This window comes from Lepisosteus platostomus, chromosome 5 (assembly GCF_059453375.1).
Source record: "Lepisosteus platostomus isolate fLepPlt1 chromosome 5, fLepPlt1.hap1, whole genome shotgun sequence".
Taxonomy (NCBI): domain Eukaryota; kingdom Metazoa; phylum Chordata; class Actinopteri; order Semionotiformes; family Lepisosteidae; genus Lepisosteus; species Lepisosteus platostomus.
The window spans coordinates 8,464,084-8,485,824 of NC_142615.1; the positions used below are offsets into that span (position 1 = coordinate 8,464,084).

Here is a 21,741-nt window from a genome sequence, read left to right on the forward strand (position 1 = left end):
GCAATACATTTCTTTAGCAGGGTGTGCCTTGTGCTTACTTTTCAGAACTTTGATTTTCTCTCTCTCCTGTATCAGTAGGAGCGCACATTTCAAATTAAGTTATTTTTTAGTCAGTTCCAATGTCTTCCTTTCAGTTCAGCTCAACTTGTGCTTAATAAACATTTGGAACAAAGTTGGAGCTCAGCTCATCTTGTGCTTAATCCAGTTCACAGGGCTCAGCATTGTTGTTGTGCTATTTAGCCCGAATTGCAGGGGACTGTGCATCAGAACATTTCATCTGATTAGTAGGTTAATTCATAGGCCATGCTAATTACTTTGTCTCTTGTTTAAAATTAGTCAGGAAATTTAGTTTAAATATAGTTTTTAAATGTAAGAATTGCATTGAGGCTACAATTCACCAAATGAGGGATACTCAATTGCAATAAGTCACAAAACAAATGAGAACTGCGGCTGTGGGCTTGAGACAGGACACTACTGTATTAATTTGACATTCATTTATTTTTAACAGAACTTAACTGAAAATTAAACTTATAAAACTACCTGAGCAAATAAATACAACAATTATTGTTCGTCTGACCTTCTCAGAATCAGTTCCAGCATCTTCCTTTCAAAGTGGGGAAGTGCTTGCTGGCGTGTTGTTTTGCTAACTCATGCTTATCCTTTATAACGGTATCTTCTGACACCTGCGCACAATCCAACAACATTACAAGACCAGCACTATAACAGGAGTCATAAAAACACAAGAAGCCACATTGAACGAGCTTTCAGAATTGTAAAACAACGCTTTGCTTGTCTGTCATTTGGTTTGCATACCAGTCCATCAAGAGCTAGCACAACCCTGGCTGTTTCAACACAGTCATTGGATCACAGCCACAGGACAGAAAAAGGACTGTAAACCATCATAAATCACTTAAGATGCCAAGTTTTTTCCTTTAACATGCTTGGGTGCCACCTATTTCCTCCTCATCCCTGCTTTCCTCCGATAACCACAAATACGGAGACCCACCACTAAAATATTTAACAAATCTATCCAGTTGACTCCTCGATTTTATAAAACACATTAAAGGCTCACGCTACATTTATATAAATAATAGCTTAGGTTCTGTTCTCTTCACTCCCTAGCACCTTAAACTTCACAGCTACTAGTAATGATTAACATTCAACATAAGTAAATGTCACTTTTGTAAATACCCACATTAAATCAACTTCATCATGAATAAATGTGGTATGAGTGTTAAGCAATTTTAATTAAATATTACAATGTTTCCAAGCGACGGATGCATAAATTCAGTACGTGGTAACGATATTATTTCCATTATATTCTGGAGCCTTCTAATGCAATTCATCGTTATGGTACTAAGTTGCTCAAGCCATATTAAGACGTGGTTTAAAATAATTCACTAGTTTAGTCACTTCTAGAGGGCAACAACTATTACTCTGTGTTCGTTGCAATTGAGAACAGGTTTAGTACGGTGCTGGACTAAGCACAGCAGCAACGTTCGTTGCAATTGGACTTAAGGTGGAGCACAACTTCAGACCACAGCTGCGTACTAAACACGGGTTGAACGCCTGTTAGTACTTCACTTTCAGTTTGTTGCAATTAACCCCTAGACTTCGCACTATGAAGGTGTAAATCAAGCTCAAGCAGAGACAACCCATTAATGGCTTTCATAACTTCCATTAGTCTCCACCTCTGCCTTCCCTAACTCATTCTTGATCTTCCTAAACTAGGCGTTTAACTGAAATGCAGCCCAATGATACTGTTTAGTCTGAGAAAAAAAAAAATATCATAAGCGCTATTCCTGACAGCCTGAAAAGAAACACAGATTCCTATAGCCTCAACTGAGCAAAAGAGTCCGTTTCTGCACCTTCTGAAGTATTATTTAAAAAAAAAACTCCAGCACTGGCTGGAAAGGCTGTGGGTGTCCGGGCTCAGCGGTTATATAGGACAGGACTCAGCGCGCAGCAGGTGTGACTCATTGCTCTGCGCTGCCCGTGAGGAATGCGCGTCTCTTCCCTCGACACGCCACCGCCTCGCTAAACCGCCTTCATACTCCCCAGCGGCAATAACATCTCCATTTATTAAATTTATTCTTCCATCTTAACCCAGAAACCTCCTGGGACGTTTCTGTGAACCGGTAAAGCTCTCTCTGTTGGTGGTCACAAGTAGAAACAATGCACGAGCTGAAAGCAGGAAGTCAAGCACTCCTCCCTCACTGTATATCTGGGTCCAGACTTCCGAAAACTCCTAAAAGTGAATTTCCAGAAAGCCATATTAAAGTCTCCCATCCGTTCGTTTCAAATACATAAATTAGATGAGTTCGGGTTCTTTTCTGATGTATTTTAATAGTTTGGCACTGTACCTTGTTAAATATGTTACAGGCAAAGTTTATCAACTTCATGCGAGGTTTTGCGTGGATACAAAAACATTATATGATATCTATAACACACGTGAAGAGTGAATCTGAATTAATCAGAATGCCTCGCTGCACCAGAATTGTTATTTACGTATTTTAAAAATACATCTGGTGCATCTGAAGACAGAATAAAACCCAGAACTGTAAAAGGACGACAGACCATTAAACTGTCTGGTGATATTGCTGCATGGGGCGCAAGATCACAATAGAACACGTTATTGTAAAAAATGTTTACATTCGTGAATGAGTATTTTTTTTTAATTATACCAAATGTCCGTTAAATAATGAATTACGTTTATCAGACCATAAACACTATTATATGAAAAAAAAAACATTTACTATATATGCATTTAACTTGCTTTTTTAAAAAACATGACAATACGGTAGATGAAAATTGTTGTTCAGCGCTCTTGTATTAAATATACTCTACCAGCCTTTTAAGTCATGTGTCAGAAATAAAGTGTATAAAATTCGCTAAATCAAACAAAACACAAGCGCTACGAAAAAGAAAAAAATGTGTTTATCCTGCAATTTTATCTTGCTGAAACGTTTTTTTTTTTCCTGTGGCACTAACGGGCTAACGGTTAGGATTCCTGGTTTCCTGATTACATAGAAATGTGTCTCTCTTGTCTTACGGTGTCCAAATGACCAGTTCAGTGTAGAAAGGAGCAGGGTAAAACACCGGGGTAAAGTTAGCTTGAAGTTCGAAAACGATTTTGCCACGCCTGTAGCGTTTACACGAAACCTCTTAGAATCGCGAGAATACTTGCTTTGTGCATAAAATACATTGTGAATGCTTTCTCAGCCTTTACTTTTTCGTTTATATTACATTTCTTGGACCAAGCACGAATAGTCTTTTGTCCATATCTTCGCAACGGAAGCACAGAACGCCTTCAAACCAAATGCATTTTAAAGACCACGACGTGGATATTTCCACAGCCTCTACATCAAAGTATCAGTGAGCTAATTATCTTTTTTTAAACCTCCGGTTTTTCATCGATGCGTAATTACGCACTAACTGGAACCCGGGGGACCGCTGTATACACAAGTTCACAACGCGAGAAATACTGTTCAATACGGCTTCATGCGAAAAACCCGTATATGACCATAGGCAACAGAATAGCGCAGTCTCCAATTACTCAGACTGTAAGCACGGGAATAAAGCTTTGTCTGAATTCTGAAACCCTTCCTTTACGTCCTGTTTTCATTCAGGTAAGAGTCAACTATATGCACAATACTACTGACAGCAGGAAGATTAAAATATTCTTTACTCAGCAGCTTATTAAAAACAGCTCCCATGATGTTCAAACCGATTTTTTACACAGAACACTGACACAGCTTTGCGTTCTGAATCTCTTTTTCTCGTGTGTTTATTTAATGTGGCACAATGTACTGGGATAGGGGTATTCTGTTCACAAACCAATATCATTTAAACCACAGCACCCACAATGCTGCAAGTAAGTGTTTTGCACACTAAGCAGAGAGCGATGTCTTCCTCGTTAGTATAGTGGCAAGTATCCCCACCTGTCACGCGGGAGACCAGGGTACATCAGGACACGCATTGAAGTGAAAGCAGGATGCGCTGCGACATCCACTGTGCAGATCCCGCCACACTAAGAGGTGAGTGGGTCTGTTCGATCACAGCGCTAGGCGAATCCCCAAACAGTGTGCATGGCAACAAACGAAACGGGCCTGTTTCCGCCCGGTTTCGATCCGGGGAAATCGTGCCCAGTAGTGGCGGGATCTCTACAGTGCATGTCGCAGCGCTTCAATGTGCTTCCTGATGTCCTACCCCGAGAACAGAAAAGACAGCATCCACAGCAACAACAGCTCAGGTCTCTGTACAGGAGCTAAGCTGCCCTCATCTCCTCTGCTCTGCGGCTCCTGCGGAGTGGAGTCCTGCCTGGAGCCGTGTTTGCAGGTGGCGGCTCCCCGCGCCCTGTCTGTGCGTCGTGTCCAAGAGCTCCTGGGAGGAAGAGAGAGCCCTCCCACTCGGGGGCTTTTCCACGGTCTGTGTGAGGAGGGGCGGGTGTGTCCAGTAGCTTATCGAGCGGAAGCCTGGGGCGGCGGAGAGCTGTGATCGTGCAGACCTTGAGGTGTCACCTCTTTGTCTGCTTTCCCGCCCCCCCTCCGCCCAAGCTCTGCTCCAAAGTAGCCCGGCAACCCCTCACACCTGCACGTGTCACAACCTAAGGTGCGGTCATGAGACACCCATGGGGTGTCGTTCTGTTCTTGCTAATTGTTTCCTGCCCGTCGCAGGCAGGAGTCCATGCGAGGAAGATGCGCTGGACAGAGCTCAGAGGGCGCAGCTGGGTGGCTTTCCTTCTGAGTGACGTTCCTGCAACACTCTCCCGCTACTCTTGGTGCGCTCATGCCACAACACAGGAAGGCTGGAGCAGGTGGCTGTGGGCTTTGCGCACCGCCGAAATAGCTCAGTTGGGAGAGCGTTAGACTGAAGATCTAAAGGTCCCTGGTTCGATCCCAGGTTTCGGCATTTTGTTTCATCGCGCCCTTTGTTCCTCTCTCCAGCGCCCCCTTCCTAAAGTGACGCGTCCCTTTCTCAGTGTACTCTGAATGATGTAGTCTCACATCAAGATGTACTCTGGGTAGCATGAATGAGTCAAAGGTAGCATGTCAAAAGAAAGGAAGTGACTTCTCCCCAAATATCTACTACAGAGGTATCAGATATTGACAGTGAACTTCCTCATGTGTAATTCCTAGACTGAGATAATGTCTCCTACCGTGTTTATACATACTCCAGATGTTATTCATCCTGTTTGTTCCCAATGCTGGTTCTGGTATGAATTCTCGAGGAGTAATGTAGACATTTAAGATTAGTGTTCTAATGACAAGGGACATCACTTAACTCTGTTTTGTTTTGAAGGCAACAACGCCTCAGGACCTCGTGACCTTCAAAAAGGGGGGATATGTAGCGGCGAGGCTTAAAAATAAGGCAGAATTAAGTGTTTCTGAGCTTTCCCAAATTAGGCCTCATTTCTCTGTTCATCTCTGTGGTGCAGCCACAGAGAAACCATTCATGCAAGGTGATTTAAGGTCCAAGGACAGCTCCCAAAGGGGATGCACTTAGCTAAGCCTGGCTATCATGATCAATGGTCACCCATTGGCGCCTATCTGTCTAGGGAGTGCCAGTTGGACATCTGGACTGCATTACTAAGTGTCAGGAGTAAGTGACTCATATCTCACCTTGATCAACCAATCAGGGACTGGTAGGGCCGAGTAACCCACGTGGGACTCTGATGCCCATGGAACTTTTAGCCAATCAATGAGCTGAAGTTCCTCCAGGTAAAAACAGGCAACACAGAGATTCAGATTCAGATTGAGATTCAGCAAGATTCTGGAGAGGATTCTGTGGACTGTTCTAAAGGGAATTCAAAGGAGAATTCCAGGGCAGGACGGCCCAGGAGCAGAAGGCTCCCAAGGGCAGGACATTCTCGCAGCGCGCCTCCTGACCATCCTGAGACTCAGCCCGGACAACCATGGAACGGCCAGTGTGTCCGAGTGCCAGAACCTTCCTTTGTTCGAAGAGTCTAGAGTGGAGGTTGCCAGAGAGTAACCAGCAGCAGGCCTCGTGAACAGGTCGGAACTGTGGAAAGCTGAATCACTATTCAGAACTAGCTCTTCATCAGGAACGAACCGGTCCTCTTCCTGACTTGCTGGGACCCACAGTCATCTTTTCTCCTGTGCACAAACTTTGCTAGTTAAAGCCAACAATGAGCATCAGCAGCGCACCGTCGCAAGCCGCACAGCACAGCCTGGCACCGAGCCAGAGAGCGCGGATTGGACAGCAACAGCCTGCAACTGTTCCTTTGTGCCCGCAGGAGATCTGAATCCCCAAAGATTGGATGAGTATTCAACTTCAATGCATTACAGCTCGAGAATTCAATTGTTATCCCAACCAGTTGATATCAATTTAATTCCTAAGAGTTATGTACTTGTTTGAGTATCTAATGTAGAAGTTGTAACCAAGTCCACTTTACGAAACGGTCTTAATGAATGATATACTGAACGTATGTCCTCTTGATGTGTAACTCTTTGTAACTGATTGAATATATCTTTTGTATTCTGATAACCCTCTCGATAAGATCTGTTAGGTTTATATGCATATTCTATGTATTAATAAATGTATCCTTGTGTATTAGTACCTGTGTGTGCGCGTTGTTTGAGTTATGTCGCATGGTTGGATTCTAAAGCCATCAAAAGAATCAACTTTGTGATTTACTGCTACAATTAATAATTGTCTCAGTAAATGCCCAAACCCTACAGAACTGGTGCCTTCAGAGAGCCACTATGATTACATATTTGGCGTCCCTGAACCGGCATAATCTACAGTACCACCATCCATGGTCTCCTCTGTCTATTGGAATTGTTTTATCCTGTGTATTCTTATTGTAATTATTTCAAGTGCTTTGCGAAGCCACCTTTGGAACCATTATATAAAATAGTTTATCCTAAATCCTTGAAACTTTAATAGGGCAGTGCAGTAGGGCTAAAAATTAACAGTGTTAGTGGGCCAGCAGGATTTGTGCAAATTATAGGTAGTCACAACGGGAGACTAGGATTCACTTGAAATTCATGACATGGGACACTGAAACAGTGGAGAGGCTTTGTGTAGTAAGCGTTCAGTCTCAATCTACACAGTCTGTGCTGCTGGTAGAGGTGGTTGTGAACACTTGTCTTCCGGATCAAGTACTGGGATCTCCAGTTTCAATCTGAATACTTCCCGTGACTGTCCAATACTGTGAAACCAACACCCATAAGACAAGACCTCCAAGATTCTAACTGTACCTTTATTCACTGATGTTTGGGCACCAGAATTGTTCCTCTGCTAAGGAAGGGAAGGCCTACTTTACACCAAGCCCCTGTTGACAATCCCTTCCTTGTGTTTCTTTTAGGAAGTTTGTGCAGCCTAGAATAGGACATCAGATCTCACTCTTACTGGGCACTACAGTAGCAACTCACACTCCATAAGCACTACCCCTCTGGGAAACAGGAGGACTGCCAGTATATTGAACACCTCTGTCTCTCCCCCAGTAAAAAAGTCACAATGACCTGCCCAAGGAATAGTGCGGCTATCTTCCCCCAGTACAATGCTTTATTACTCCAGCCATTTTCAGTCCTCATTGGCAACAATACGGGAAGCATTCTTGAAAGGGGAACCCCCACAAATACTTCCCTTGATTAATGGGTCTCACTTCCCTTGAATTCCTCCACCCCATTCAAACCTATAAACCATAAAGAAACAAGGGCAGACAGAAGGGTCTTTCACAGCTTTATTGAGATGTTGCCATTACAAGGCAAGTGGAGGCAGGAGAGTCACAAGGGCCAGGCTGGAGCCTTCATTCAGGCACCTGGGGAGGAAGAAGGAGAACAATCCAGCTACACTGCAGGACACCACCCCTACAGGAGCTCCTCCTGCCAGACCCTACCTGTCCACTGGCCAACATCTCCAAAGTCATCTGCTCCCTCCACATCCTCACTGGTGCTCTCAGCATCTTCACTGGAGGTCTGAGGGTCTCCTTCCTCATCCTCAGTCCAGTCAGCTCCCACATCCAGAGGAGCTTCTACTGGTGCCACAGCCACCCGACTGCTGGTCACCAGGCTCCTGGGACCTGTGGACAAGCAGCACCCAGGAGTAAGGGATCCGCTATACCGAGAGACCCACAGTCTACTCATCTAAACAGTCCCTTTGTCCAGCACGGGATCATTCCTCAGTTGTCCAAGCATGGTTGTCTCTTGGGCAGAGATGCATCCACAAGGGATAGAGAACCAGACCCACCTTCATTCCGACTGCCAGCACACCTGGACTCACAGCAGGCACAGACCTCATGGTCACCATACAGCTCCTCCCACCTGGAGGAGAGGAGGAGGACAGGTGAGGCCTAAACCTGGCATGTCCCAGAGCACCCTCAGCAGGCTCCTTGCAGAAGTACCTCTTAGCCTCCCTGTTGTAGGTGCAGGACTTGGTCCCTGGTGTTGCTTTAGCAGGAGCCACAGCCATGACACAGTGCATGTACAGCTCAGTCACTTCATGCTGCAAGAGGGAAGGTCACAGCATTAAGGGATCAAGGCCAATAGAGGGACAGAGAAAGACCTTCTGCCATCAGTGAAGGCAAGCTGGCAGCTCTAGGCACTACAGCTGCCACAGTCTGGTTCACATCTAGATCATGGATGTGAAAGCAGACCATGGATCAGTAGAGCAAGAAGGCTGAGCAGCCTTTGAGAGCAGTACCTTCCTGGACAGCTTCTTCTGGAAGAGGAAGGCATCAATTGTGAAGCGGAGCACATCCTTCTGCTTGGAGGGGACAAACCTGGACAGGCAGCCATCTGCCTTGCTGTCCACCATGCACCTGGGGACAAGGACAAGGATGAACCCCCGCAGGCTCTCAGGGCTCCTGCCCACCTCCCCTCCCAGAAGGGGCCGTACCCCAAGTTGTCGATCACAGGGAAACGGGGCTGGGAGTGCTGGTCTGGTTTCTCCGTTACATAACACGAGTGGATGTACAGCCTCTGCTCTGCTGTGGCAAAGTAGGCAGTGGCCTGGAAGTACATGGGCTGACCCAGGAAGTACTCATCCTTAGGAGAGAGCCGGACCCAGCGGGCTGGAGAGAGAGAGGCAGCATTACACCTGCACACAGCACCCCCTGCAGGCAGGAGGAGCCACTCACTCAAGGAGCTTACAGTTGGTGGTGAGCAGCACAAAGCTGTGTTTGTTCTTCAGGTCCTTGAAGAAGGTCCTTCTCCTGGCCCACGTGGGGACATAGCCAACCTTGTAGGAGTAGTGGAACCTGCAGAACAGAGGGGATGAGGGGCTTCTGGACACTTTCCTAGTGGCTTCTCAGCAGCAGAGCCCTGCCTACCTGTTGTAGGAGCACTTGACCGGCACAGAGAAGGGAATGAAGCGATGCACAGGTGCACTGGAGGAGGGCGGGGCATAGCGGAGAGTGTTGGAGTACACCAGGCGGCCCTGGACAACCTGCAGGGTCACAGAGGAAGGGATATTCCCAGGAAAGGCAACCCCGACACTGGCCCTACAGCTCACGTCGATACACTGCCTGTAGATGAAGACACGCTTACCGATCGCTCGGTGCCGCACTCGTGAAGCCCGTAGATGAAGTAGAAGTAACTGCGTGTGGTTCGGCTGACGCTGCAGTTGCCCAAGGTCACCTCCGATGGCCGACAGCTGAAGCCGAACAGGAGCCGACTGACCCTCACGTACATCCTGCTGGAGTCACACCACACAGCCACTCCTCGGGTGCCCCCGATGGCCGGGCGAGCCGGCTGCCGCCCTCCCTGGGGAGGAAACAGGACGCTCTTGATGTAGGCGGGTAAGGGGCGGCTGCCGGCTTCGGGCTTCATCTTCTCCTTGTCGAAGTAGGGCGAGTACGCGTCTCTGGACACGGGAAGGCGGCGAAAGTCGGGAGCCAAGGACTGCGAGTCGTTCTCGCTTGCAGACAGGTCTTCGGAGGGCGCATCTGCCAGGTTCAAATCCTCCAACTGGGCTGCGTCTTCAGGAGCCGGGAGGTCGGCCTGGAGCGCCAATTCCCGAGAGTCCCAGCCAGCCGGCCCGGCGGAAACCAGTGCGGGGAGCCCGGCCCCTGTGCACAGGCACAACATAAAGAGAAACGAGCGCATCGCCAAATTAACGTCCCGCTCAATTGCTACAGGAGTAAAATAAGTAAACCAATAAACTGTGTTGAAGCAAGAAAGCATAAAGTGTGAACGCGGTGACTAGGTTTTTATACTGGCAGGACCTGTTACCGCACACCTGGTCACACAATCAACACAATCAATTACATATAGAGATCCGGATTGTTCTCAGCGTCTAATTAGAACCTGATTTCAGTCTGAGGCGGGACTCCGTGAAGCCGCCTGAACATTTTCCCGTGTGTATCTGACCTCAGCGGAGGAGTTCCACGCAATTTCGACAGAATTAAATCACCCACACGTGTAAAATTTGCTCAGATTAATTTATTGTTCAATTAGTTTCTAATTTCCGTGGAAAGTGTGTTAAACTCGCTGTCAGACAGAGTACGGAACATGCGACAAGTCCGTCCACACTTTCTTTTATCGAGGGGGCTGTTCTATCAACACGTACCGCAATGAAAATAATTTTACTATTTTTCATGTGTAATTGCATGTCATATTAAAATGTGTAATACAAGCATTTCTTTGCTTCCCAGTAAAGAAATACTGATCAGCTTTTGACATGATCTGATAATAATTTGTCTGATTTTCCAGAGATTGCTTTTGCTTCGCAGCACTGAGAACCTATGGAAGCCCGTTTCCGCCAGGGAGTAAAAAAAACGCACTATGGTATCTCAGAATTGTGACTTAGAATCATAGAATTGCGACATAAAAACTCAGAATTTTGACTTTATCTCTCACATTTGCGACTTCGAAAAGCCCATATTTCATTGTCTGACCTTTTGTTATTGTAACGAATTCGGGTTCTAGGGCTTGTGCCCTCGCCGCTCCCACCCTACTTCGTGCCTCACTGTATTGGCTCAAACCCAGGCCTTGCTAGCTAGAACCCGAATCCGTTACAATAACAAAAGGACAGACAATGAAATATGGGCTATTTCGAAGTTGCAAATGTGAGATATAAAGTCGGAGTTGTGAGTTACTAAGTCGCAATTCTGAGTTACTTAGTCGGAATTCTGCGATACCATAGCGCGTTTTTTTGTAACTCCCTGGCGGAAACGGGCTTTCATACATTTCAATTAGTCTGATCAGTGCAGGACAAGTTAATGTAGAATCATTACTATGTCTGTCTCTTGTTTGTATATAAATGAATGTCTTTGACAACTTAATGTTAGTTTTTAATTTAGTTTTACGATGTAGGTCATGTGTTAACATATGCACGAGCATACGAAATGTCTCACTCCTGATTCAGCTCATGCTCCATAGGAGAGAAGAGATTCCTCCTGCTTCTCGTACAATCATATCAGAACAGAAGCCCGTGTCGCCCAGCTTTGATTCAAGAGCGACTCGCATCTTCAGCCCTTTTTTTCTTCGTGATCCTAATTTTCTTTAGTTATGATCAATATTGAACTTTTTCTAAATAAAACGACAATAATCAAACATGCAGGCAGACTTTTAAAAAGTATTAGGAGCTGACAGGGTGCCCCTTTGGAATAGTTGTCAGAAAATGTGAGAAAAGGAAAGGTACGTAAGCTCTCACACACAGCATTAGAGATTGGCATCTGATGAAAAAAACAACTACCTGTCTCCCCAGCATTTAACGGTGCTGTTGTTTTGATTTTACATATTGTTAGCATTTTAATGAATTGTTAAAAGATTGATACACAAATCGCTAAATAAGAAAACGTAAAAACCCTAGCTGTAAGCAATTGGCCATTCATATTCCTGAATTTTAAATCCCGGTGCAGCTAATTTGAAAGCAGAGTCTACCATTTACTGTATTGCAGAAGCGTATTGTTGCCACCAAGGAAAAAAAATCCTGAGTTTACAAGAGTAAAGAGGAAACAAATGCAAACACCGTTAAGAAAAAACACACACGTCTCAGGCCTTAACCATGACAAGGATGGGATTTGAACCTAGACGAGCAGAGCACAATGAATTAGCAATCCAAAAAGTGACTCCTGTTAAATTTTATTTTCGCTTGCTCGATTTGTAGTACGCTCCTAAATCCTTACAACCGATAAACAAAACGGCTTCATGTGCCACAGCATTCTGCTGCAGGTACGGTTTGCACCGTGTATAAGGCGAACCCGAATTAAATATTTCAAATATGTGAAGAATTTCATGAAACCTGAAAAAAGATCACAGCCGATGTCAGCAATTCAGAGCCTGTAGGCAGCTTCAACAGAACAAAACGATCTGAAGCCGCAATAATTTCATAGAGTGTATTGTGACACTCTAACCACGTTGTTGCTATTACTGCTACTGCTACTGCTGCCGTTGCTTTAAACTCTACTCAGCGGGCAAGTAAAGTTGTCCAAAGAATAGACTACTTTGAGCCGTCCGAATTCCATTATGTGAATTTAAGCTTTTTTTTAATTAATAACAGCATTAGTAATACAATGCGTGCTCAAAAACCTTACTTATTAGCTTATGAAGCAATAGTGTTTCGACAATTTGCGGTCTTCAAAAAGTAAACGCTGAAGTTTTTATACTTCCTTGTGAGCAGATCACCTTTGATTTAGAAAAGGAAAACTTACTCCCCTGTTGCTTTCATTGCAATATCTGAATCGAGACCCAAGCGCTAAGAAAGCTGAAAAACGCAGAAGTCATAAACCCGATTTTAATTTAGACACACATTTTCTAATGCAGCCTTCATTACAAGACAGTCTATTTCTCGAAAGCGTGTTATGTAAAAAAGAGAAAAACGAAAATATATGGATGACAATATTTAAAAGCTGAAGATTTTACTTTTGAGAAATTGTCATTTTATGTATCTACAGTAGACGCTTTTTAACCACTGCTTTTAGAACTTTGCTGTGCTTCCTGAATCATTTTCAGTGTTATAAACTGGGTGTGGAAGTAGCGATCACTTTGTAGAGCAGTTGATAGACTGGAGCTGTTCAGACTACTCTTGTTATTCCTCAAATGCTTCCATCATTTTTCTTTCAGGCTAGGACGCGAGTGTGTACATGTGTTTGGTTTTCGTTTCACTGATTCTCATTGAAGATTTGTGAATTAACAAGGAAAGAATCAGTTGCCTCGGAAAGCAGAAGGTTTGGTTCTCAACGATCTTGAAGACACGCCCATGTAGAGCAACGTGTGATGATTCGTATTATAAAAGACCAAGTGCTCAAAGTGACGTCTGCGTTTGCCGTTGAAACTTTTCATCTTGGGCGCACTTTTAGAGAGCAAAGATAGAGCAGTTGTGTTGAATCACACTGTGACAGCTGTCAGCAGAGTGGCGCAGCGGAAGCGTGCTGGGCCCATAACCCAGAGGTCGATGGATCGAAACCATCCTCTGCTATATATTTTTTATGCACGATTGATAAGCACACCATCAGTTTAATGAAGTGCATTAAAACTGATTTTTCTCTCCTGTGTATGCAAGCTTCACACTTACGGTACTCTTTCATCTTTACCAATAGCAGATGCCCAAATGTATCTTTGGTTGTTCTGCGATCCTTGATAGTTTCCTCAAATCCTTCAAATGAACATCCATATCAAAGCAATTGTGTTAATATATATTACAATTAAGGTACATATTAAAAATATCAACGCACATTTGTATAATGCTCATTTAATAATAATTGTCAAAGATTGTCAAGTTCTCCAACAAATGAACAAATGATCGACAAATGATGATTAATCTCTTCTTGAATATAATCTCAAAAAAGAACCATTAAGGTTTACTAAGATCAAAGCTTAATCAGTGTATTAAGTTTAGCTTGCATCATAGTAATTGAGCAATAAAGTCTGTCCTAATTAAAGAGTACCCAAAGTTTGAAAGTACAACGTAGAATAAGAGTACCTTTAATTGCTCTAAAAAGATTTGTGTCTCCCAGGCACCTCTTTTGTCTTTGATCTTTCTGGTTTGTGCCAGCGAAGTTGAATTCCATCATCAGTTAATTTGTCTTAAGTCTGAAAACCAAATTATGACTGAGCTTAGACATTTCTCAAGCGAGTTTTCACTCAACGTTTATTTACTCAAATATTTAGTATCAAATGTACTACTGTAATCCTTATATTTTAAAAGACAATTTAGCGGTTTTACACGTTGCAAATTCAGTGGTTAACAAGGTATCTTTAAGCTAAATTTTGTGGATATTTTAACTTGATCAAAGTAAAAATGTAATGTAAAAACATAAAAAAATCTATAAGCAATACCTTAACAACACTGTGAACACACTTTCTTTGAAATCACTGTTGCCTACTCTCCAAAGTTGGTTTATCTGGAAATAATATTATATTAGAAATAATATTAGAAGCTATTTTTACTACTGGATCTTCACTAATCAACTAATCAGACATACCCATTACACATTTTCACATTTTAACTCCACTTTTCTGCAGTATTTGCTAAGTCCTAGAATACAAAGTGGCAATATTTCAAAGTTCAAAAGTTGTAGTAATTTCTTAGAACATGAAGCTTTTTATAAAACACTTTATTTTGGCATTAAAATAATTAGCAAGATTATACATTATAAACTAAAAATAAGAATGTATGCCAGAGATGGATCCTATTAATCAGATGTAAGCTGTCATATAATGACCTATCTGTAACCTATAATACTAGTAGTGAATATTTTCTACACCACAGAGAGAATATAATATCATACCAGTACGTTTTGATTGTCCATGTTGTCAAGGACTCACTTGTGTGTACAGGACTCTTCCATTGTGATCAGCCTCTTGATGTGGAATTGGGAGTTCACCAGTTCTGTACACTTTCCCACATGGCTCAGTTCATCTCTGATCTCTATCAGGAGACCCAATCCCCGAAACTCTGAAATCATTCACATTTTGTATCAGCATTTGTAAGGAATTAGGTCAGGATTTTTTTTACACTATTGTTATATTAGCATTACTGTAGTGTTGCTAATGTGCTACATGCAATTTATAATCCTAAAAATGTAAAATTCCCACATTTGTAGTTGATTTTGTGTGATCTTCACCTTCACACTATTTTATATGCCATTTATTGCTTATTAACGTACTATTTTTAATCAAAATAATATTAAGACCTGTATGTATTCAAATAGTATTATCATTATTTATACTTACGCATCAAAAGACGATTGCTGAGAAAAACATGACAGTATTTAACCTAAATGGCAAACAACAAATATCAGCAATGCATTGTGGTATATAACCAGAAAAGATGCTGTGTTAGATATGTTTTCAATTTCAATTATATATGCATTTATTAATGTTGTCAATATTATTACGGTTGCAATTTAACCATGGTGAGAACCCCTGCCTGTCATACAGGAGAGTGGGGTTTGATTCCTGACAGGGATCTAAGGAGCTTTTTCTATGACCTGTTTACAATTTAAACTGTAGTGTGAGACACCTTTCTTCTACAGAAATCTATTTTTTAAAAAGGAGATGAATTAGTTATAACAACACAAAACATCAAAGTGAAGGAGCTTTTCAGCAACTCCTTGGCTACATGGGAATTTAGTTTTTTTGACAGCAGGGTCATTTGCAAAATTAAACAAGGAATTGATTCACTCCTGTGGAATACTGTATAAAATGGAAGACAGGTTTGATATGGAAACAACTACACACATTTTAGTTTTTTTTTCCAATTGTACTCCCATCAAAGTGACATAAGAAAAGTCATTGTCAGAAGTGAGATATGAAAACAAGCCACCAGGGGAGACCGGTGTAATAACTTCACCAGAAATATATTGAAAACAAATGGGCTGTCACTAAGGAAATTCATAGAGAAATACAGGTCCCACCATAAAACACCATAAGGAGTGCAAAATATGTTAAGTTATTTCTGTACTTCATCAGTGTCGGTAAAAGAGGGACTCAAGGACACAAAGACTCTAGTTTGGGATTCAGGCTGAGAAAGGGAAGTGTGACTTTGGACACAGGGCATTGCATAGAGGAACAAATGGCGCAACGAAACAAAATGCCAAAACCCCAGATTGAACCAGGGACCTATAGAGCATCAGTCTAAGGCTTTCTCAGCTGAGCTATTTCAACCTCTGTGTACGATCTAACCTCTGCTGTCTGCAGTAGCCTCCCAAAGTTCGAGCATGGGTGCACGAAGAGGCGTGGTAGAGCGTTATGTCATTCAGAAGGGGAGTAATCCAGTTCAGCTCTCTGAGGTTTGGTAGATACATCTTCTTCCTGAGTAATGTAGGATCAACTTCTTCAGGCTGGAGGAAGGGCTTGCATTTCGGCAGTAGTAACTGACTGAATAGTGACTTCTAGGACCTGGTCTTATCAGGTTGCTTTGCCACGTTTGTCAGTTCTGCTGAAAAGACCTGTCTCTAGGAAATTTAGGAAGCAAAAGAATGACTATCTGAAAGGTGACATGATCTGCTGGCTGTTTGATGTGATGTGATGAATGACACAGGAAATTCGAATTCTTGCAATAAGACAAAACAAGATCCATAAAACACTGGCAGGAGTGCAAAATGTGAGAACATAAAAAGACACCTGTTTCTGCCCAATTTCAAACAGGGGATCTTGCGCATGTGTGATGAATGTGATAATCACAATATTACAGAAATGACAGCAGCATTGAACATGGCGAGACGTAAAAGATTGTTAATTCCCTTCAAATACTCAGTGTGTTTATTCTGCTGTATTAATTTACTGTGCTCATCAGGCAGTAACAAACCTGTTATCTACACACTGCTCCCAGAGCTGGATAGGTGACTCCACATTCTACAGCTCTCTAGCAAAAGAGGAAGTCAGACTACAGAAATGGAGAAAATCTCCTCTTCAGAATGTGGAAATATATTCCTGAGAGAAGTCCTTTCTCGAAGTTCAACACTCTCTGCAAGTCACCCATTCCCACCATGCGCAGTGTAGTGGTTATCACATTCTCTTAACACACCAAAGGGTTTCAGTTTGAAAGCGGGCGAAAACAAGTGATCACTTTTTGCACATTTGTCACTGCTGAGGTTGCTTTATGGGTCTATGCTGATCAATTGGAAATCAAATGGCAAAAAAGACCCTTTCCCACACCTAAGGTCAAATATTAGGAATCCAAACTGCTCGAGTGTATGGAAGCACACAGCTTTATTAAGATTTCCAAGTGCAAGATCTTTTTATTCATAAAAGACCCTATTTATGTTGTATGAGAAATATACTAATATTAATACAGAATCTTTTTTCACCAAATAAATGGGCTTCCTGACTTCAGAAAGCCTTCTAGACAAATACTAAAAGAGCAAAAATTCCATTTGGTAAATGAAATGAAAACACATACCCTACCAAACCTTGAGTACAGGCCATTCAGGGTGATAATACAGAACCATTTATAATTCAACAAATAAAACCTGTCAACTGCTAATCACCACTTATCATAAAAAAATAAGTAGCAATACACAGTAGGGGACTCTTGGGTGCAAGTTAAATCCATGCAAGAAGGGGGTTTAGTGTTGTATTTCCAAATCAGATATGCAAATGAGAGATCTGGCCCAGCCAATCTCAAAGCTACCTTGGTCTGGAATGGAGCTGCTCCCCTCTTCTAGTTATTCACACTGGAGTTAGGTTACATATTAGCACATTTCATCTAACAGTTGCTCCAGAAACAAAAACGTAAACAAATGACCTGGACTGTGACCACACCTATTAGAATGTAGTTCAACAGATAACTTGTAAACCTTGTCATAAGATTTTTTTTGTTCTACAAAATATACTTTATTCCGCAAAAAAAACATCTCAAAAGGAACATCTCACACATATTAACACTCCATGTAATAAAAAACAACGGCGATTGATTGTCCGTTATCAATCTTTGCAAGTGGGGGTGGATTTGCGCAATTAAGAGAGTCCCTCCAAACCTACCACTCGCTATTGTCCTTTAATCCCTGTATAGGGCCCAAAGTCCTTTCCAGCACTCCCTCGCCGTGGGGAAACCCCATTTGGCGACTAGGCGCTTCGTCCTCCTCCTGAGGGCCGATGGGCTCCCGCAGCGCCCGACAGAGGTTGCAGTAGAAGATGCAGTCGAGTTTCAGGGGGAAATGTGGGACATCTCGACCCCCTTCCTCGACCGGCTGACACATCCGGTTTCTCGTGATGTACTCGTACTTGCCGCCCCAGAGGAAGCCGAAGATCATCCCTTGCAGCGCTTGTCTGAGTCTGGCCGGCAGCGGGTACACCACCTCCAGGTAAACCAAAGCCGGCAGGATGTCTGCTTTCAACACCATCACTTTCCCTGTGTAGGACAGCGACCATGTTGTCCACAGACCCAGCTTTGCGTTCACCTTAGCATCCTCTTGGTCCAGTTGTTGGTCTCGTTGTCCTGGCTCTGGAAGGAAACCCCCAGTATTTTGAGGGGCTCCGTGCAGAGCTCGAGAGCCTCCGGCGCCGTCGTCCTGTGCTTCCAGGGCCCGAAGAACTTCAGTTTGCTCTTTCGACGGTTGACTTTCGACCCCGAGGCTCTGGAGTATTGCTCCATGACCTGCAGGGCCCTCCTCAACCCCCTGTCCGACCTCAGGAACAGCGTTGTGTCGTCGGTGTACTGGGAGATCTTCAGGGTTTCCCCCGCGCCTCCCGGTATCTCCAGGCCGTCGATGACAGGGTCCCGTCTCACCGTCTCTGCTAAGGGCTCTTGGAGAGCAGGGAGATGATGCCCTCCCTCATGGTGTCTCCGAGTTTCCCCCGGCGGAAGATCTCCTGCGCCACTTCCACCAGATCTTCCGCCAGGGTGTCCCAGAAGCAGGTGTAGAATTCCTTGGGGAGTCCGTCCGGCCCTGGCACCTTGCCATTCTCCATGGACAAGAGCGCCTCCTTCAGCTCCTCGGCCGCGATCGGACCATCCAAGTCCTCCCTCACCTCCTCCGGTACTCGTGCCTTCAGCTCCTCCAGAAAAGCATCGCCTGCCTCCACCTCCGTCTGCTTTTCTGAAAAGAGCTCCATGTAGAAAGTGGTGGCCGCTTCTACCTTGTCGCTCTCGTCCAGCACTTCCTCTCCATCTCCCTGTCTCAGGCCGTGGATCACCCTCTTTTTCTGGGCTCCTCGGACCTGATTGAGTTTGCGGAGCCTCTCCTTCAGGTCCCGTTCCCGGGCTGAATTGAAGGCTCCTCCCCCGTTAGCCGAGCTGTACTCCTCCTCTAGTTGTCTCTGGAGTCGTGCAGCTTCCTTCCTCTCCCTGGCAGCCTTCCGTCTGCAGTACGTCTGCTCCAGGGTTCGGGTCCTGTCTTTCACCGACTCCCACCATTCCACCATGGAGCTGTAGCCGTCTCTCAGATCGACCCAGCTCGCGTAGTCTTTACGGAACAGCGCCTTGAAGTCGTCTTCCTCCAGTATCTCCCGGTTCAGCTTCCAGTACCCACGACCGAATGCCGGCAGGTTGGTGTTAGCCACCACCGTCAAGCGCTCGTGGTTGGAATACCACTCCGGGGACACCGTCGCCGACTCCAGGGAGCAGGTCGTGTGCAGAAAGATGTAGTCCAGGCGGCTGCACACTCCCCGGGAGTTTTTCCATGTCGTTCCGGCGTCGTTAGGGCGGCACCGTCTGAAACCGTCTACCAGGGAGAACTGCTTGAGTAGCGACTCCAGCTCTGCCGAGCTAGCGTCGCTCCCCTTCTCCCGGTCGACGTTGAAGTCCCCGCCAAGCACCACCTGTCTGTTGGTGGCGCAGCAGCTGGCCAGGTCAGCAAACACTTCCTTCCGGATAGAGGGTTCTGTCGGAGCATAGACGTTAATTGCTCTCAACTTCTGCCCCCTCCAGTCGATCTCTGCGACCAGGATCCGGCCCTGCACCACCGAGAAGGAGGAAACCAGCGTCATCTCTGGGTTTCCGAGGAGGATTCCCACTCCGGAAGAGTGGACCCCTCCTACGCTCCAGCATGATTCTCCCTTCGTCAATTCCCTGGTGAATGTCAGCTTGTCGCTTTCATCCTTCAGGTGGACCTCCTGTAAGAAACAAACTGAGAAAGACTTTGAGGCCAGATCATGAAAGAATCCCCATCTTTTCACCGGGTCTCTTAGCCCTCTCACATTAGTTGTTAGAAAGGTAAGTTTCACAATCATGATAATACAAGTGAAAGTTGAACCTCCTCTCTTTGTGCTTACAGTGGAAAACTTGGGAGTCTACATCTGGGCACTGTTTAGCCTAGATGTAACTCCTCTCGTTCGGGTCCTGGGGGAAATATGCTGGGCTCCCTCCAGGTCTCGCTGGGGACTGAAAGGTAAACATGCTGGACAGGTCCAGCCCTACCATCAGTCCCGGCTCCAGGGCGGCTTCAAAGTAATCCTCGTCTTCCTCGAGGATACTCTCCGCCACCGCTTCGGGAAGGCTTTTTTCTTCCCTTTCTCCAGGAGTTTCGGGGACCTCCAGTTGCTCCTGGGCCTTGGGGGAGGGGGGCTCCACTTCCTGGGCTGCCTCTTCCTGTTGTCCCTGGGCCTCGGGGGAGGGGGTTACCTCTTCCTGGGCTGCCTCCTCCTGTTGTCCGTGGGACTCGGGGGAGGGGGGTTCCGTTTCCTGGGCTGTCACTTCCTGTCGTCTTTGGGCCTCGGGGGGGAGGGTTTCCATTTCCTAGGCTGCCTCCTCCGGTTGTTCCTGGGCCTCGGGGGAAGAAAGTTCAGTTTCCTCTAGGACGAGGAAACGGTTCTCCCTTACCACTCTTTTCTTTTGTCCTTCCGAAGGTGGATCCGCCCTGCATCTCTTCTCCCTCTTTCTCTTTCCCTTCTTGCTGGGAGTTATTAGGGCCCTTCCTCTGGTCAGCCATTTTGTCCGTCGTCCTGGCGGCCATCTTGTGGCACTGGTGCGGCTGGGGGTGTGGCCTTCTTTGTTCTCACCTCTCTCCCTTGAGACCAGTTTCTGCCGGCCGGCTTCCACCACCTGCGCAAACGAAGGTTTGTTTACCTTGCATTGGTGAAGGAGGTGTTCCTCGGCGCTGCATCCGTCGCACTTTTTGGCTGCCCGGCAGGTTTTTGCCAGGTGCCCCTCTTTGTTACAGTTGTGACATCTGACATCTGATGTCACACGTGTTCTCCTTGTGGCCGGACTGTCTGCTCTTCTTGCAGAAATCCGGCATCCTGGGGTAGTAAAGGTACCCCCTGTCGGCTCCGATGTTGAAGCGGGCCGGGACTGCTGGAAACCGTCGACGCCCTCTGGGTCCTCTTTCAGGAGGACTCGGTACTGGCGTTTGCCGTACCAGACGCCGCAACTGTCCCTGATCTCCGTCGGTTTGCCCACCACAGTTTCATACCTCCCTAGGTACACTGTTACCAGTTCCATTGGTACGTAGGGGTTGTATGTGAGGACTGTGATGGTCCTCTGGTTTGTCTTCCTTATAGGCTCCGGCCTGAAATCAGAGAAACCGGGGTGCTTACCTTTTTCTCTGATCATTTTCGTTGCCTTTTCATATGAGGCGTCCGTGGCCATGTAGGCCTCCATGTATCTCTCTGCCTTGTTGTCTTGCAGGCAGTAGAGATCTCCAGCCACCAACTGCAGGATCTCTCTCAGGAAGGTAATGAAAAAGGATTTCGCAGTTGGCATCGTCTCTGTTTTCTTGGTCCAGTGGAACCGGATCAGTGTCTTCTTGTCTGCCATCTGGAAAGGAGAAAAAAAAAAAGAGAAAGAGAGAGAGCAAGGTCCTGTGGAGAGGAGGGTTTAGCTGCTAAAGGAGCAGCGAGAGAGCCCTGGCCTTTGTCCTTGTGGGCAAAGCCCAGCTAGGTGCAGGCG

General features: G+C 45.2%; 1 protein-coding gene, 1 long non-coding RNA gene and 3 other non-coding genes across 5 annotated transcripts; 2 read left to right on the forward strand and 3 right to left on the reverse strand.

The window, feature by feature from the left end:
• The first annotated feature begins 4,838 nt into the window (after positions 1-4,838).
• Positions 4,839-4,911, forward strand: trnaf-gaa (transfer RNA phenylalanine (anticodon GAA)). The gene has a single exon. It is a non-coding gene; the product is annotated as a tRNA-Phe (tRNA).
• A 2,783-nt stretch (positions 4,912-7,694) lies between these two features.
• LOC148663042 (uncharacterized) lies at positions 7,695-8,043 on the reverse strand. The gene is made up of 2 exons (XR_015937130.1): positions 7,865-8,043; positions 7,695-7,786 (listed from the first exon to the last, which is right to left on the reverse strand). It is a non-coding gene; the product is annotated as an uncharacterized LOC148663042 (long non-coding RNA).
• Positions 8,044-8,146: 103 nt separating this feature from the next.
• On the reverse strand, positions 8,147-10,099 carry LOC148663043 (zona pellucida sperm-binding protein 3-like). Its single transcript, XM_088630866.1, has 7 exons — positions 9,513-10,099; positions 9,296-9,411; positions 9,117-9,223; positions 8,863-9,037; positions 8,668-8,785; positions 8,369-8,469; positions 8,147-8,288 (listed from the first exon to the last, which is right to left on the reverse strand). Exons 1-7 carry the CDS (start codon positions 10,068-10,070, stop codon positions 8,147-8,149), a joined length of 1,317 nt encoding a protein of 438 aa, XP_088486992.1. The 5' UTR covers positions 10,071-10,099.
• Positions 10,100-13,314: 3,215 nt separating this feature from the next.
• Positions 13,315-13,386, forward strand: trnam-cau (transfer RNA methionine (anticodon CAU)). Its single transcript has one exon. It is a non-coding gene; the product is annotated as a tRNA-Met (tRNA).
• Positions 13,387-17,228: 3,842 nt separating this feature from the next.
• LOC148663045 (U7 small nuclear RNA) lies at positions 17,229-17,286 on the reverse strand. The gene has a single exon (XR_015938888.1). It is a non-coding gene; the product is annotated as a U7 small nuclear RNA (small nuclear RNA).
• Between the last annotated feature and the right edge of the window lie 4,455 nt (positions 17,287-21,741).

What these genes read in the sequence shown, in the direction of transcription:
- LOC148663043 (XM_088630866.1), bottom strand. Translation starts at nt 10,070, where the DNA reads ATGCGCTCGTTTCTCTTTATGTTGTGCCTGTGCACAGGGGCCGGGCTC. An exon ending in CCTGTGATCGACAACTTGGG is followed by an intron (nt 8,786 to 8,862) that starts GTACGGCCCCTT and finishes CCTTGTCCCCAG; the next exon opens with GTGCATGGTGGACAGCAAGG. An exon ending in TACAACAGGGAGGCTAAGAG is followed by an intron (nt 8,289 to 8,368) that starts GTACTTCTGCAA and finishes CCTCTCCTCCAG; the next exon opens with GTGGGAGGAGCTGTATGGTG.